This window comes from Pyrus communis, chromosome 5 (assembly GCF_041283825.1).
Source record: "Pyrus communis isolate YQ-2024b chromosome 5, ASM4128382v1, whole genome shotgun sequence".
NCBI classification, from domain to species: domain Eukaryota; kingdom Viridiplantae; phylum Streptophyta; class Magnoliopsida; order Rosales; family Rosaceae; genus Pyrus; species Pyrus communis.
Genome location: NC_142569.1, coordinates 17,823,931 through 17,838,857, shown reverse-complemented (window position 1 = coordinate 17,838,857; position 14,927 = coordinate 17,823,931). Strand labels below are relative to the sequence as shown.

The following is a 14,927-nucleotide window of genomic DNA, read 5'->3' as shown; positions in this document are numbered from 1 at the left end:
AGGGGTATTGTGGAAACGAAGTTACATGATCGTATTAGGACATGAAGGGCTAAACTCCATAAGTTGTATTATGTTCCCTTTGAGAACTCCGAGCAGAGGAAGCACTGCAATGATGCTAAGGTAATCCAGACACAATGGTAAGCCTTGTAGCTTATTGGGATAAAATTGAAAATAAGGTTTGTAAAACTTTTCAACATTTTACTTACTATACTTCATTAAACCTTATTTGAAATGAAATTTAAAGTTTGATAAAATGATTATTTTCCTTTGTGGTGTTCCTTATTTGTTGTGAACTAGTAGAGATGTGCAACTCATGTCAAGAATTGAAAAATGTAAAAGACGAGTCACATAATTGGAACAACAACTTTTGCTCAAATACAAAATGATTATGTGAGTGGATTCTTTTTCTATTATAATTTGATGTTGCCATGAATACTTGTTTTAGATAGCACTTAAGATAGTTAATATATCTTATGATTTGTTAAAGATGAATATAAAGTTACAGGAATAGTGCATCAGAACCTTAGTCTTGTTTTCATTCCTGTTATTAGTACATGGTTAAAACTTGACTTAGTTTATGTGATTTGTTCCTCATTTTGTATCATGGGGACCTACATCAGTAATGCCATTCTAGTAGCATTAGGTTAGTTTAGAGATGGTAATAAGATCTTTTTAAATTGTGGTTAGACCTGCCTCAAATTGATAATGCATTATCCAGAAAGTAATATTCCTCATATAGATCCGTGGTCAACATTCTGCTATCAAGGGAGTTGTGTTGTGGCTAATTATTTTATGTTATTCTTAAATTATTTTGTGAAATTGATTGAGCAATTATCTTTTTAACATCAGTGGCACCTCTTGTAGCACCCATGACTTGATTCATTACTGGTATTACACCTGATACATAGTTTAAATCAATAGGCGTTAACTAATATCTACAAGCATAACAACCATAGAAGATAAAGTTGATTGCAGTATTGTGAATAGTATCTCTACTTCAAAAGATGCATAACTACTTGCGTGATTTAAACACTCATCTAATATCAAACAGTTCAACACTGAATTACATGGAATAAGACATGCTTACAAAAACAGAGTGTACAAGTTTTCAGAAATTACATGCAATTCTAGTCTACCTATCTGATCAATATTGATTTTCTAAGACAACTTTGGGCCGGTCCAATGCAGATCTAATTCAAAATCTCACTGGACCTTTATTTTTTCCACCTATGCAGATTTAAGGGCCAGAATGTTGTTAGCGACTGGATCCACTAATATTTCAATACTTTTGTTTTCAACTGCTGACTTGCTTAGTGCTCTGTACAATCTTACAACATCAACACATCGACATAAAAGTAAGGACACATCACTAGATACAATCTTATTCTTGGGTCATAGTGTAGGTCTGCGTATTTATAGGTTATGACTAAGGTTTTAAAACATAAAGGTCATCTCCAGACTCATAATTTTGAACCTAACCCTCATATTAAGGGCTTTAAAAGTTGTTGTAGATAATTTGCACATGATATAACCTGCATTTCTCCTGGAGTTTGTATTTTGATTGGTACAAGTTAGAACTAGTCCAGAACAACCTAAAATATGCCAGTTGCCTTTTTAAGGCCTAAGGAATTCTCGTTTTATAAGAACTACTATTCTAACATAAGACATGATGACTAATGGGCATATTTAGAGGAAAACATATGTGTCGTATTCCATCTGCCAAATGATGTTTGTGTTTATATATAGTGCACTATATTTTCAATCATTGTAATTGTGATTGTTTAATGATTGTGGTTGTTTTCGGGATCTTTTTTTGTGTCTTAGGCTGAAGAACATGATGGAAGTAAACCTAATCGTGAGACTTTTTTCACTATGACACACACAAGAGGACCTAAGCAACTCCCAGTTGATGTTGAATATGCCAGAATGATGGTAATTTGTACATTTTCACTTGACCAAATTTATTTCCAGCAACCTTTAATGAAATTTAATGCATTTACGAATGATTAAGTCTTTTTCAAACAATTGGCGTTTGAAAGTCTGGAAGTGGAGGTTTGGGAGCGTGGTGAAAAGGTAACAATGAAGGTTCAAAATAGGATTTATGCAGAAGTGGTGGGGCTAGAGAAGTGAAATCAAGTGTGTGACTTTGGCCTTGGAGTTGCTTGGGCAGATGTACCAAGAATTGTTATTGAGCAGTGAGGTATTTCTAGGGAAGTGAAGTATCTTCGGGAAGCTTATGAAGCTCATAAACAAGCCACTGCTGTTGCGGAAGAAAAAATGACTCGTATGATGCATGAGGCAAATGAGAAAGCAAAAAAGATGAAAAGAGAGCAAGAAGAAACCATACAAAGGCTTAGGGTCGAACAAGAGGAGAATTTGAGGTTAGCAAAGGTACAAATGGCTAAGCAATTGAAAGCCATGTTGGCATATATGGGCATCAACATTGATTCATTTGGAGTGGGTGCTCTACAAAGTACTTCAACTCAATAGCAAAGGTGTGGAAGCTCACACGCTCAAATTTCAATGTTTTTCGAAGGAGGAGATGACAAGAATGTGCAGTGTGGACCTCCAGTTTCTAATGCTATGATGCGTGAGGACTGCCAAAGTGAGAATATTGGTTAGTTGTCATCAAGCAACCCTTGTAGATATGTATTTTGTTTATATATTGTTGGTTTAACCATTAGTACGTTTGAATTGGGGATTCATGCTTGGATAGGGGATACATGCTTGGATATGTTATATTTTGTTGTATATAGAGAATCCCGGGTATGTCCAGCATAGGATAACATGTATTTTTTGGTTTAACATTTGGATGGATTGTATTGTTCGGTTGCATGAATCGGTCTTAGCCAAGAACATGGGTTATGTAATATATTAACTTCACTATTTTAGTGCTAATGTTAATGATGCTAATGTTGATCTATGTTTAGTTTGTAATGGATGATTTGTAAGTTCCTCAAATTTGGTGGAAATCAGGTCTTGTGAGCAAGCTAGGATTGATGATTTCTATATTTAAATAAAAAAATTCCAATTGTGCTAAAGCTTTATTGTATTTATTAAAATATAATAGAGTGGCACAATTTTAAAGTTGTGGTGCCTTTGCTTTAATATTTATACAGCAATCTAAGCGTTTAAAATAGCAATTGTGCCCATCTTACACCATACATTCCATAGTCTTTATTAGAGGTGAGACACAAAATGGGTTGTATTTGTGCTTAGCCTTTGGGCACAAAACATCCTATTGTGTGCTATCACCAAAGGCAACGCCTATAGAGGCCACCAATAGAAATATAGTTGCTGCACTGTTGCTATTGGTATATGGGCACAATTATTGGTGCTTTTTGGCCTCAAAGGGCACAGATAATTTATGGTGCACGGTACTCATATTTTTTGTAGTGGATATATGGAAGCAAACTGAGATGCACAAATTGATATAGAAACTGGCCATATACCCCCGTTTTATTTTCCTCAATTTCAATTTTTTTTCTTTGTCCTTCCATAAAAAAAAGGGTCATAAACTAATGTTAATATGATTATTGAACCTTGTAATTACCAGAAAATTAAGTGCACAACTAGCATTTTATATTGCTTAAAAATATGCAGCGGAAACTGAACTTCAACTAGCGCGAAGTGCTAAAAATAAGTAGAAATAACTGAAGACATCCTCAGTCACATAGTAATATGGTAGAATAAGATGAAGGTTTATATTATATTACTCTCCGACGTTGTTCATATATTCTTGGCAAAAGCTACTGCGCCATAGCAGAAAATCTACAGTTTGCGCTCACTACATGGCAAATGCTCATTTGCAACTCTAAAAGTCGTTGCAAGTCATTTTGTAGCGTTTTTTGCAGACGTTGTATTTCGCAATGTTGCAAAAGCTCAGTATCATTTGCAACGTTTTTTAAGTCAGAAGAAAATATTTTTAAAACTATGTGACTCAGCTATTTATGTCTACACACTAGACTATATATGTACGTCGTATATTGTGATCAATTTGTGTACGTTTGTACACACCTATAGCATGCAATTTACAGTTTCATTTTCCAGATTTTCTTGGTGCAGCCTGGCATTATTACTGATACTACTTGTTTGGAAATTCCAAATAATCCAGACTAACATTTTCAACACAATTAAAAGCAAACTAGATAAGGATTGGTGGGTTCTTAGATTGTCAATATGTATCGCAAAGCTAAAAAGGAGTTCATATATTATTTCATCGATGATTCAAATTGACAGTTTGGCATGATAAAACATTTTAGGCGAATTCTTATCACCTTTATCATGTTCATGCTTGTATACAAGGGGCGGTTAAAATCATGAAGTATATACCATGTATGCTAAGAGGAAGAGATTCTAAATTCTCCCAAACTAGTATATTAGTAACTACATTCAAGGGTTTAAAAATATTGACAGCAAAGGATAATTTGCTGACATCTTTAACCCATAAAAATTTCCATCTAATATTAGATACCTTATTAGACTAAATGCAATTTTCAATGACCTTGGGTGACAGATGATGTCTACTAATTGAAAATTGACAGTACGCATATGACATGATTCACTAAAAAAAAAAAATCCAGAATTATGATTTTTTACCAAAGTTATAGTGAATTTCAATCTAGAAAGGCCAATATATACCCCCTCCACTCCACCCCTCCCTAAATCACACAATATACAATACCATTTCTCTCACTCTCTCCACTCCGTTGCTCTGGTGATTAGGTTCTAATCATCAGAGATTTTTTGTTTAGGTTTAGCCATGGCGAAGAAGAGCAAGGGAAGGCAAAAGGTGGAGATGGTCAAGATGGCCAATGAGAGCAATCTCCAAGTGACCTTCTCGAAGCGAAGGTCTGGCCTTTTCAAGAAGGCCAGTGAGCTGTGCACTCTCTGTGGCGCTGAGGTGGGCATCATTGTCTTCTCGCCGGGAAGAAGGGTCTTTTCCTTTGGGCACCCGAGCGTGGAGGCGGTCATGGACCGATTCCTCTCCCATGACCCATTCAATCCCCACCTTCACCCACCCTCTGGCACTATGCAGCTAATTGAGGCCCACCGCAACGCCACTGTGCACGAGCTCAATACCGAGCTGACTCAAGTCATGAACCAACTTGAGGCTGAAAAGAAGCGCCGCGATCAGCTGAACCAGATGACGAGGGTGAGCCAGGCTCAGTGCTGGTGGGAGGCTCCTGTGGATGAGATGCAGATGCCACAGTTGGACCAGCTGAAGAGTTCCCTTGTGGATCTGAAGATGAACGTGACGAAACAGGCTGATAGGGTTTTGATTCAGAACACATTGAACCCTAACAGCCAATTTTTTGTGGGGAGCTCAAGTCAGCAACCTGTTATGCCTCCTCACAACCTTCCCCATCCCAATGCATGGAACCACCCAGGACATGGACGCTTTTTCTGAAGGCGTGATGCTTATGTTGCTCGTTAGGCACTGCGACAGTCTATTTCTCTCTGCAGCGTGTGTTATTTATTTGTGTGCATGTTGTTATTGTTTTTATTTTATCTTGTTTGTTTGGTATATGGATTATGACCCATGTGTTGTGTTCGTTTGTTTTAATATTTTCATAGGTGAACTACAAGAATTTTTATTAGTAATGACGTTGTAAAATAAGGCCGTTTTAGGGGCCATAAAATATTTTTTTTTTAGAAAGCTTTGAATATTTCAGGTGGACTCAATTTGGTCATGCGATATGCGTCCAGTTTATCATTCTGTTAGAACTCAAATCTGCAGATGAGTTTATGAAATAAGACTTGATATGATAGGGTTTGATTGGATATTTATGCGTTAAACTTGTAAGTAGTCAAAATTGAAGTTTTAGCCAGAATTAACTTGATCTTAACAATTTTAGCTAACTGCTCACGAGGATAGATTGTCGCTTAAGTTAGGGTTTCTTGATCCTATATAAAGAAGGCTATGCGCATAAACGAAGGGCAATATATACCAAACATATCAAGCCCTTATTTGGAATTTTTGCGTTCTTACCAATTTTCGAGCCTATAGTTTTGATCTTTGTGACTTAAGGGATTGCCCTGCAGAGTTCGCTTTAACATAGATTTCTATTGACTCCATCAACTGTGGTTTTATGCGTTTAGGTGGTGACGTTGTTCTTGCAGTCAGAATTGTCATTTTAACTTGTCGTACATTGCATATTTTAAAAACTTGGTTTAATTCCCTATTGCATGGGTTTCTTTTCATTAGTTTTTTCTTTGTAATCACTTTTCTTGCATTCATTCGATTAGTTTAAACCAATCCAATTGCTTTTCGCATGATTTAGCTCTCCTCAAATAGCTTTTACATTCAAGACATAGAAAGAACAAAATAGAGCTTTCAGTAGATGTACTAAGTATACATATTCCAGTTAAAAATGCAATCGTTTGATTGAAAGTTAAAAATGCAAAGTACTCATAATTTTGTCTACTAAGAGTACCTAGTACTTGTTCCTGTTGCCTGGAAATTTTGGTTAAGCACACTCAGACTGCAAGTTGTTATATTTGAATCAATATTATCATAAAAAAATGGGCGATCATGCACTTTTTACCATGCATGTACCTCGCAGCTTCCAATATTCTTTGGAGGAATAATGCTTTACAAGTCAACCAAAATATATAAATTCGAAAATCTTGGAGTAAAATTCTACAAACCTTTACGTACACTAATCTTTGCCAAAAAAATGTAAGGAAACTCTCTTAAAAGTGAGAATCTTCACGGACTCTCAGCTACCTCATGTGTTTTAGCACAATGTTTTATAATGGGTAAGAAAATTAATTTTTAAACTATGAAGTGACATAGAGTCCATGGAGAGTCTCACTCAGTCTCTTTAGCATTTCTTGTAAGCCTAACTTGCAAGCAGCAACACTGTATGCCAATTCCATAACCTCTGAAGACTGATGAAAGCCTTGGCCACTCCATTGTTAGGGTTTAGGGTTCACAAGTGATTTGGTCCCGATAGGCCATTCATTCCCATTGAATCATTTGAAACAGACGCTTGTGTTCACATGCATATATGTCGTATTTGTTGATTCCACGAAAAGCAGAGGAAATTGTACATACCCTAATTTGGATCGGAGTTTAGGATCTGATATGGTAACATAAGGCGCGACGTGCCGTTTGGGGATCATCGTCGGAGTGCATATCATACTCTAGGGTTAAGACTATTGAAGCATTGGTCATGGTAGCTGAAACTCGAAGCTTATTTGCAGTAATTACTGAGTAAGTTAATCAACTAACATATTTGGGTTCCACTTCGGTACTACGAGCATTAAATGGCCTGAATTTGCTGGACCACAATAAAAACAATAATTCAAAACGCTCTAGGTCATCCAATCCTCGTAGCATAGAAGATAATAATAAATTATCAAAATGTATGAAAGCTTACAGGGATATTAAAGGCACCAGCTTTGAAATGGTGAGGTGATATCTTGCTTTTTTTCTCTAGAGACATAAATTAGATTTGGCATTAATTGGCTGTGATGTCTCTGTCTTTGCTACTCTCCAATAATACCTACTCAGGGTAAAAGACATATTTTGCATGCATGTTAGTAACATGCATAACCATTGAATTATATGTTATGTTTTTAGAAAACTTGGCATGCTTGTCGAATTAGAATAGATGATTGCATACAACTGTATTCAAATTTACAATTGTAATTGACTAACTGACTAAAAATTGATCATAACCTAAACCAAGTTATCTGTTGCTAGAAAGTAGTTTGAAGTTGGAATTGATAGGACGAACTACATGATCTAAATTTACAGTTTTACAACATAATTTTTGCATGAGAATATTAGTTAGTTTGCATAGAATATATATGAATGCGAACATATATAACAAGATTGGGTTAAGTTGCAAGACTAATACTATAAGGAATTTTTTTTTTTTTTCCCAAACACTCACATATTATGAGATCAAATTGTAAATATAGATTATTGATGACATAAAACTACAATCCAGAAATATGAAATGCTAGATATCTCTTGATCTATACTCCCGTTCGTATAGAGAAACAAGAAAGATAGAATGAAAGCATAAATAGTCGCCAAGAGTTTTGATTGCGTTCCCCGGAAAAAAGATGGAGAGGTGCACTGGTGAAAACCTCTCTTCCCCTCTGTTTTCCCTGATCGTAGCTATGGCCATCCTACAATTCTAATTTTTTGAAATTCTTTTTGTTATTTAATGGAAAAGTTGGATTTCCAGTAAAGACATTTTTAAGTTGGGTGAAGAGATAAAACAAATGGGGTTGAAATAAAATTTTCTGTTTCTATATTATGTCAATGATTTTTTTAAAGAAAACTAACGAAAAATCTTTAAAAACTTTAGTTTTAATTAAAAATGACAACTAAAGGAGTAAATGAATAGTATCAGGAAAGGTAAAAATGTCATTTTTCGTTAAAAGTGAACAGTACCGGAGTGTTTCGTTAAAACTTTTTTTTTTTTTTTAATATATATGTCAATGATCAATAGGTTATATCAGTTTCATAGTAATTGTACATTAAGTGAATAGATATTCATAACTTCCGAAAAGATATTGGAGTAATAATTTACGGTACTAATGTTAATATTGCATTGAGACCTCATTGGACAATACAATAATACGCCCAACATAAGTGCTATTTAAGGGAAATAATGAGCAAAATAACCCTATATATACAGGTCTTGTCCCTTCCAACCCTCACAAGTATTTGCACAAGAAAACCAAGCAAAGCATTTGGTAATCGTCATCTAATTATCTTCCTCACTCTTTTATCATCCTCCAGAGAAGTCTACTATATATGGTGATGAAGATCAAGAAACTAGCCAAGGTCGCCAAAAGATTGCCATTGCCAAAATACCAAAGAGAAATAATTTACAAGTCACATTCTCTAAACGTCGTTCAGGGCTCTTCAAGAAGGCCAGTGAACTATGCACGCTTTGTGGGGTTGAGATTGCAATCATAGTCTTTTCTCCTGCCAACAAGCCCTTCTCATTTGGCCACCCTGAGGTTGATTCCATTGTCGACCGCTTCGCTGCTCGAAACCCTTACCCTAATTTCCAAGCAGGATCAACAGGTTCTACTCAACAGCGTGTTGAGGCTCACAGGAATGCTAGTGTCCACGAGCTTAACATGCGGCTCACCCAGGTTGTGAAACAGTTGGAGGCTGAGAAAAATTGTGGAGAAGCACTTGATAAAATAAGCAAAGCTAGTGAAAAACAGTGTTGGTGGGAAAGGCTTGTGGACGAACTAGGGTTTCATGAGCTTCAGATATTGAAGGCTTCAATGGAGGATCTCAAGAAAAATGTGACTAAACAAGCCAATTGGATTTTGATGGAGTCTAGTGCTCCTGCTGATGCTGCTAATTGTTCATCATCATCACCATTTTTTCATAAGGAACAATGGTGCCGTTCAACGTGATGATCTTTGTTGTTTCGAAAGCAAAATTAAACCGACAGATCAAATTGATCTGCATATAGTTTTGGTTATGCTGGTCATGGTCTTTTCTGAGTTTTTTATGTTCTTTAATTTCTTTTGAAGGGGAGTTACAAGCTAAGGTAGCACCTCGCTATGATTATCATTATATTACTTTGTTCATCTCTCTTTCTATTACAAGCTAATGGATTTTCAATACTATCATGGACATTGTTTATCTAAATATTGATTGTCATTGAATCCCTTAATTAATTAATGAAAAAGAAACAAGTTTGTTACAGTTTAGTAAGCGCATGATCGATGCACACACTTATAGTGGCTAAAAGGCTTGTCCCCAGTGTCAGCGACTAATTCTCTCGTTGTAGGGAATGCGAACGAATCAATATAAAGAGGTTAATTAAAGGTGAATATTAATACCTGCAGGGTTTCACCAATCATTTAAATGGCATCGTTATTGTAATTAACTCTTCTATAAACTGAATTAATTAGTTATCTAAGTACTGTTACAGCCACGCGGGTTTGTTCCTCTTGTGTCAAGTTAGCTTACTGAGTCTATCGGACAACAGTTACAAGAAAAGGAAATATTTTTTCTCACTACTCTTAAATGGTGTTGATTGCCATTAGATGAGTTCACAAATTTGCGTAGTTGATAGATTAAATAACATTCATTTAACGGCAATCAATGTGGTAATGATTCTTACCATGACTTTAGGGGTGGAAATGTATATGTCTATAAACTTGTTGATGTGCATTATGATCCTTGTTCATGAGAGGGAAAAAACCCCAAACCCTTGCTGCTAATTACTAGATAGAGAGCAATACATGAAAAAAAACCCTCAACGGACGATCTTGGCTTTGGGATCGGCGGCACCGGCCCTATTGTCTCTTCCCTCTCTCTCTCCCTCCTTGTTTCTCTTATCTCCTTGTTTGGATTTCTATCCTATGGTTGTGGTATCTTTGGCAAGAAGAGTATTCATGCTTGTGGTCGCTCTCTCGCTTTGTGGAAGAGAACCTTTGTAGTGTCTATGACTTACATATCAAACTCATAGTTTTGAACGGCGGTTCTTGCTCATAATTGAGGTGGTCATTTTCATTTTTCTTTTGGTTTAAGGAATGGCAAAAGACTATGCTCATGAAGCTCGGCATTTGCTGATGATAACTTATAACAATATTTTTTGCGCTAACGATTGCAAGATCATCACAAGATGGTGTGCTCTTTTCCACATGATGCCTTACAAAGGTTCTACGGCTTACAAGGTTCAATCCTCGTGAGTGTTATCTTTCATAATAGTTAATCTATTATTAAATGATGCTTTGGAATCATAAGGTAATTTGGAACCACGATGTCCTTCTACTCTATGCCCAAATGATGGCGCTTTCTCATCCCATTATTGTTTTAAGAGTTATCATCTCTCACATGATCTTACAACGTACACTAAATGTATTTACATCTATGGATCCTTCATCTTTTTCAACATTGTTCATTTTAGATTTTTGCTTGTAGATACCCTCCCCTTGGGGTCATGTTATTTATATGTATGACTTGTATTTTCTTTTTTCATGAAAAAAATATTCATTCACTAAAACAGGAATATATTATATAGTTGATAATTTTATAGAGTGATGCTATTTGGACCCACAAAATTGATACTCTCTAATACAGGTCTCATGCAATGGTATGGTCTATCTCTATTAGAGAATGACAACAAAACGTGCTAATTTTGTGTGTGACAACAAAATGCGCTAATTTTGTGTGTATAAATAATTTTATTGATTTTATATCAAGGTGATAAACAAAGTATCTCCCCACTTCCCTAATAAACCTTCACAATTAATCAAGAGGGTGTGCTATCCACATACTCCTTTTTATTGCTCATCTCTTATTAATTTATGTCATTTGATCTTCTTTAATTCATTCAATCCAACAACTACAAATTAAGAGGGTGTGTATTGAGTAAAAAGGGTGTGTGGATAGCACACCTCTTAATCAATTATAAATTGAATCCTCCAAATATTGTTCCATTGTATCGAGATAATGAATTCAAATTCCAAATAAAACGATTTTTTGATATTTTTCCGATGTTTCTATACCTAGCCTTTTTCTTTAGTTAAACACTAGTTTTGTTGTTTATTAAAGAAAAAAAAAAAAAAGTCGGTATTAGCACTGCTCGTCATCCATTTCTACAAGTGCAATTTCTCCTTACTTTTATATATGAGATTGCAAATTAAAGAAAAGAGTTAGCTAAATGACATAGCCAAGAGGCTTGTGAAGCATTTATTATCCGCCCCAAATTCTGTGTTGAATTACCCTACATCAAGATCACTTGTATAAAAATAAAAATATCAAGTTGAGGACATCACCCATGCATCAATCCCAAATACGAGAAATGACAAACATGGCAATTGAAGGGAACCTCACAATTTCGAAATTGACGTGATGAAAAAAACGAACACATAATTTATATGATCAATGACAAAATAATTTTAATCTCATTAAAGATGCTCTAAATTTCGTATCTTTTATCAATTACGTTTTCTGTCACCCTAAATAGTATTTACAATTAGAACTTTGAAAACTTTAGCATTTATCCGATATGATGGTCTCAAATGTAAAATTGACAACCCAAATAACACTTCACCTCACTGTTGGGCAGTGGCAAAACCAGAAATTTTCGAGAGGAGGGATGGGACTTCAAATGGTAAAAGGTCCTAAAAAATTTAGACAACCAAACTCATTTACTAGCTAATTAAGAACATGAGCTTATCCAAAACCCTGTTTCATATGCATATTGTTTCTTCACTCTTTTTTATTCGTCATTTCTTTCATATATCTACATATTTCTCCTCTATTTATTGCAAACAAATATTAAAACGAAATAATAATCAGACGGGCACCTCCACAAAAGCCTATCTGTTGAAGCTAAAATGTCAAAACACCCACAATACATACATACATACATACATACATACATATATTAGAATAAATTGTAAGCGTTTGATTCGGTTGAGATTAAATCTCAACCGTTGGGTAAAAGACCTCACTCTCTCTTATCTCTCAAAGAGTCTGCACTCTCTCTCGCACTCAGACCTTTCGAATCATTTCTGCACTCTCTCGGTCTCTCCTCTCCTCCTCCGCTCTTTCAACAGACTCAACACCTCTCTAATCTCTCGAATCGTCCATGCACTCTCTACTCTCCTCCTCATTCTCCTTTTGCCAACAAACTCAACACGTTGGCCGTCGAGTCATCGACCACCACACTTCTATGACTCCTCCATATTCCAGATCCAGGTTTTCTTATCTGTTATTAGTTAATGTTAGACTGGTATTTCTAGTTCACTAAAATTATTTTGGTAAATATTTTGAAACTACATGTTAAGAGGGTCAATATTAAGATTTGCATCCCTTGTGCAAATTGCAGAAGGCGCTTTTTTTGTTTGTACCTACAAGTAGTATAAAAAAAGAGAATTGATCAAAAGGGGTGTGTGTGTTACAAAATATCTGGAAACCAAATTTATTTGATCCATAACTTAGGACCTGGAAATTGCAAACAAAAAAGAAGAATGGATGCAAAAAAAAGGAATCACCTCTGCTACGCAACAGCAGAACCAGCGCACTGAAGCAGAGAATGGATGAACCAGTCCAATTTTTCGGCAAGGAGAGGGAGGCTGCCACTCCCCGCCCTCACGTGGCTTTGCCACTGCTATCGAGGATGCTTTGGCTTTCTTTGCCCTCATTTTGAAAAAAAAAAAAAAGAAAGAGAATCAAAATATTAGTCATTACAAAGCCGTCTTAGTTCACACCCACACAGCATAGCCAAGGCTTCAGCCGTAGCGGCATTAAGAGCCTAAATCGCATACCTTGCCGCAGCAACCTCTCGATCCCCTAATTACAATTCCCACAAAACCATTCTGCGACGATGAAGACTAGCTAGCATCTACATTCACCTTGAGGAAAGGAAATGTAAGGGGTGACGAAAGAACCACCGGAGCCTCCACCATTGAGAGAGACTGGAGGGAAACAGGAGCACCAGGAACACAGAAGCCAAAGTAGAGATGGCAAAAAGAACCTGTGTGGATAGTGATTAAACAGAAACTGGCACCTAGCTTTCCAAATATGCCAACAAGTAAAGGCAACATGAGAAAGCAAAAAGCACTGCTCCTCCTTCAACCCAAACCTCCTAGTCACAATGGATTGGAACCAATCAAGCCAAGAAGAAATCCGAGGTCAATCAACTTTATAATTGAGAACTCCATCAAACCAAATAGGCTCCACCCAAGGGCATAATAAGAGGAGATGCTCAACAGATTCATCTTGACAGTTACTTATCGGACACCTCGGTGATGGGGCAGATTTCCATACAAATAGACTACACTGTATATGCACAAATTTTTTTATGTTTTTTTTCCTTCACATTATTGTTTATGCGTGTTTTCCTCCATTTACCATTAAGTTGTCTTAAAAATGAATAAAAAAAGGCATGATGATAGCTATTTTGTTTGAAAAATAATAGGAAGATCATTTTTTATACCATATTTTGTAAAACAAATAATGTGACTGTTGATGGTTTGATTATTTTTTAATAATTTAAAGAAGACTTCTAACCAGCAATCGCCACATCATATGATATACAAATATAATCGTTATAGTATCACTCAATTTTGTTTTTAATTTTTCAGTTTACATTTATTTGCATGGGAAATGAAAAAAGTATATGTGGAAAATAAATAGTGAAGAAGGAGACGAAAGAGAGGAGAAGAAATACATATGAATGAACGAAAACAAAATCTTGAAAGTGAAGCAATTTAAAATAGTTTTTACTTTTAGAGTTTTTATTTATACGTTTCTTCTATGTCTTGTTCAACCCTCTGTCATTCACCATTCTTCATTCTTCGTTCTTCATTCCCTTGAAGTATTTCTTTTCTATCCCTAATACACCAAATAAATCAAAATTTAAAACGAAACTGCAAAGTAAAATGCATCTCAGACTCTAGAACAAAAAAAAGAATTGAAAATGGCAAAAAAGTGCGTCTATTGAGTGCTGAGTAAAGGAGGCAAGTGAAAATAAACTATAAACATGTGTAATTCGCATTCTTAACAAATTCAAGTCTTACAGATTGAGCAATCTGAACTGTTCAAGAAAAAGATATATAAAAGTTGAAGAGATAAATTGTGCACGTGTAATTAGCATCCATTGTTAACAAATTCGAAATCTTACAAATTAAGCAAATGGAACCGTTCAAGAAAAAGATATATAAAAATTGAAGAGATAAATTGTGTGTGAAATGATCTAAGTGAGATAGATTAATAGGAAGTGCGGTGTAAAATTCAGAAATGATGTCAATAAAACAAATTCGAAAGAAAAGTGCACCTGGATCAGATCCGAATACTGACAAAGAGATGAGGTGGCATCTCATTTGTTATGACGTAATCAATTGATTTAATCCGCCCCGGCCCCATAGATTTTTTTATTTTAAGGGATAATTGTACTATGACCTTCTATACACTAGAGCTA

At 35.6% G+C, this 14,927-nt stretch overlaps 1 protein-coding gene and 1 pseudogene across 1 annotated transcript; both read left to right on the top strand.

Annotated features, from left to right (window-relative positions):
• The first annotated feature begins 4,762 nt into the window (after positions 1-4,762).
• Positions 4,763-5,410, top strand: LOC137724335 (agamous-like MADS-box protein AGL62). Its single transcript, XM_068463076.2, has one exon. The coding sequence runs from the start codon at positions 4,763-4,765 to the stop codon at positions 5,408-5,410; it is 648 nt and encodes a 215-aa protein (XP_068319177.2).
• A 3,369-nt stretch (positions 5,411-8,779) lies between these two features.
• LOC137724901 (agamous-like MADS-box protein AGL62 pseudogene) lies at positions 8,780-9,489 on the top strand (annotated as a pseudogene).
• The last annotated feature ends 5,438 nt before the right edge of the window (positions 9,490-14,927 follow it).

Coding starts and splice junctions, on each gene's coding strand:
- LOC137724335 (XM_068463076.2), top strand. CDS start 4,763: ATGGCGAAGAAGAGCAAGGGAAGGCAAAAGGTGGAGATGGTCAAGATG.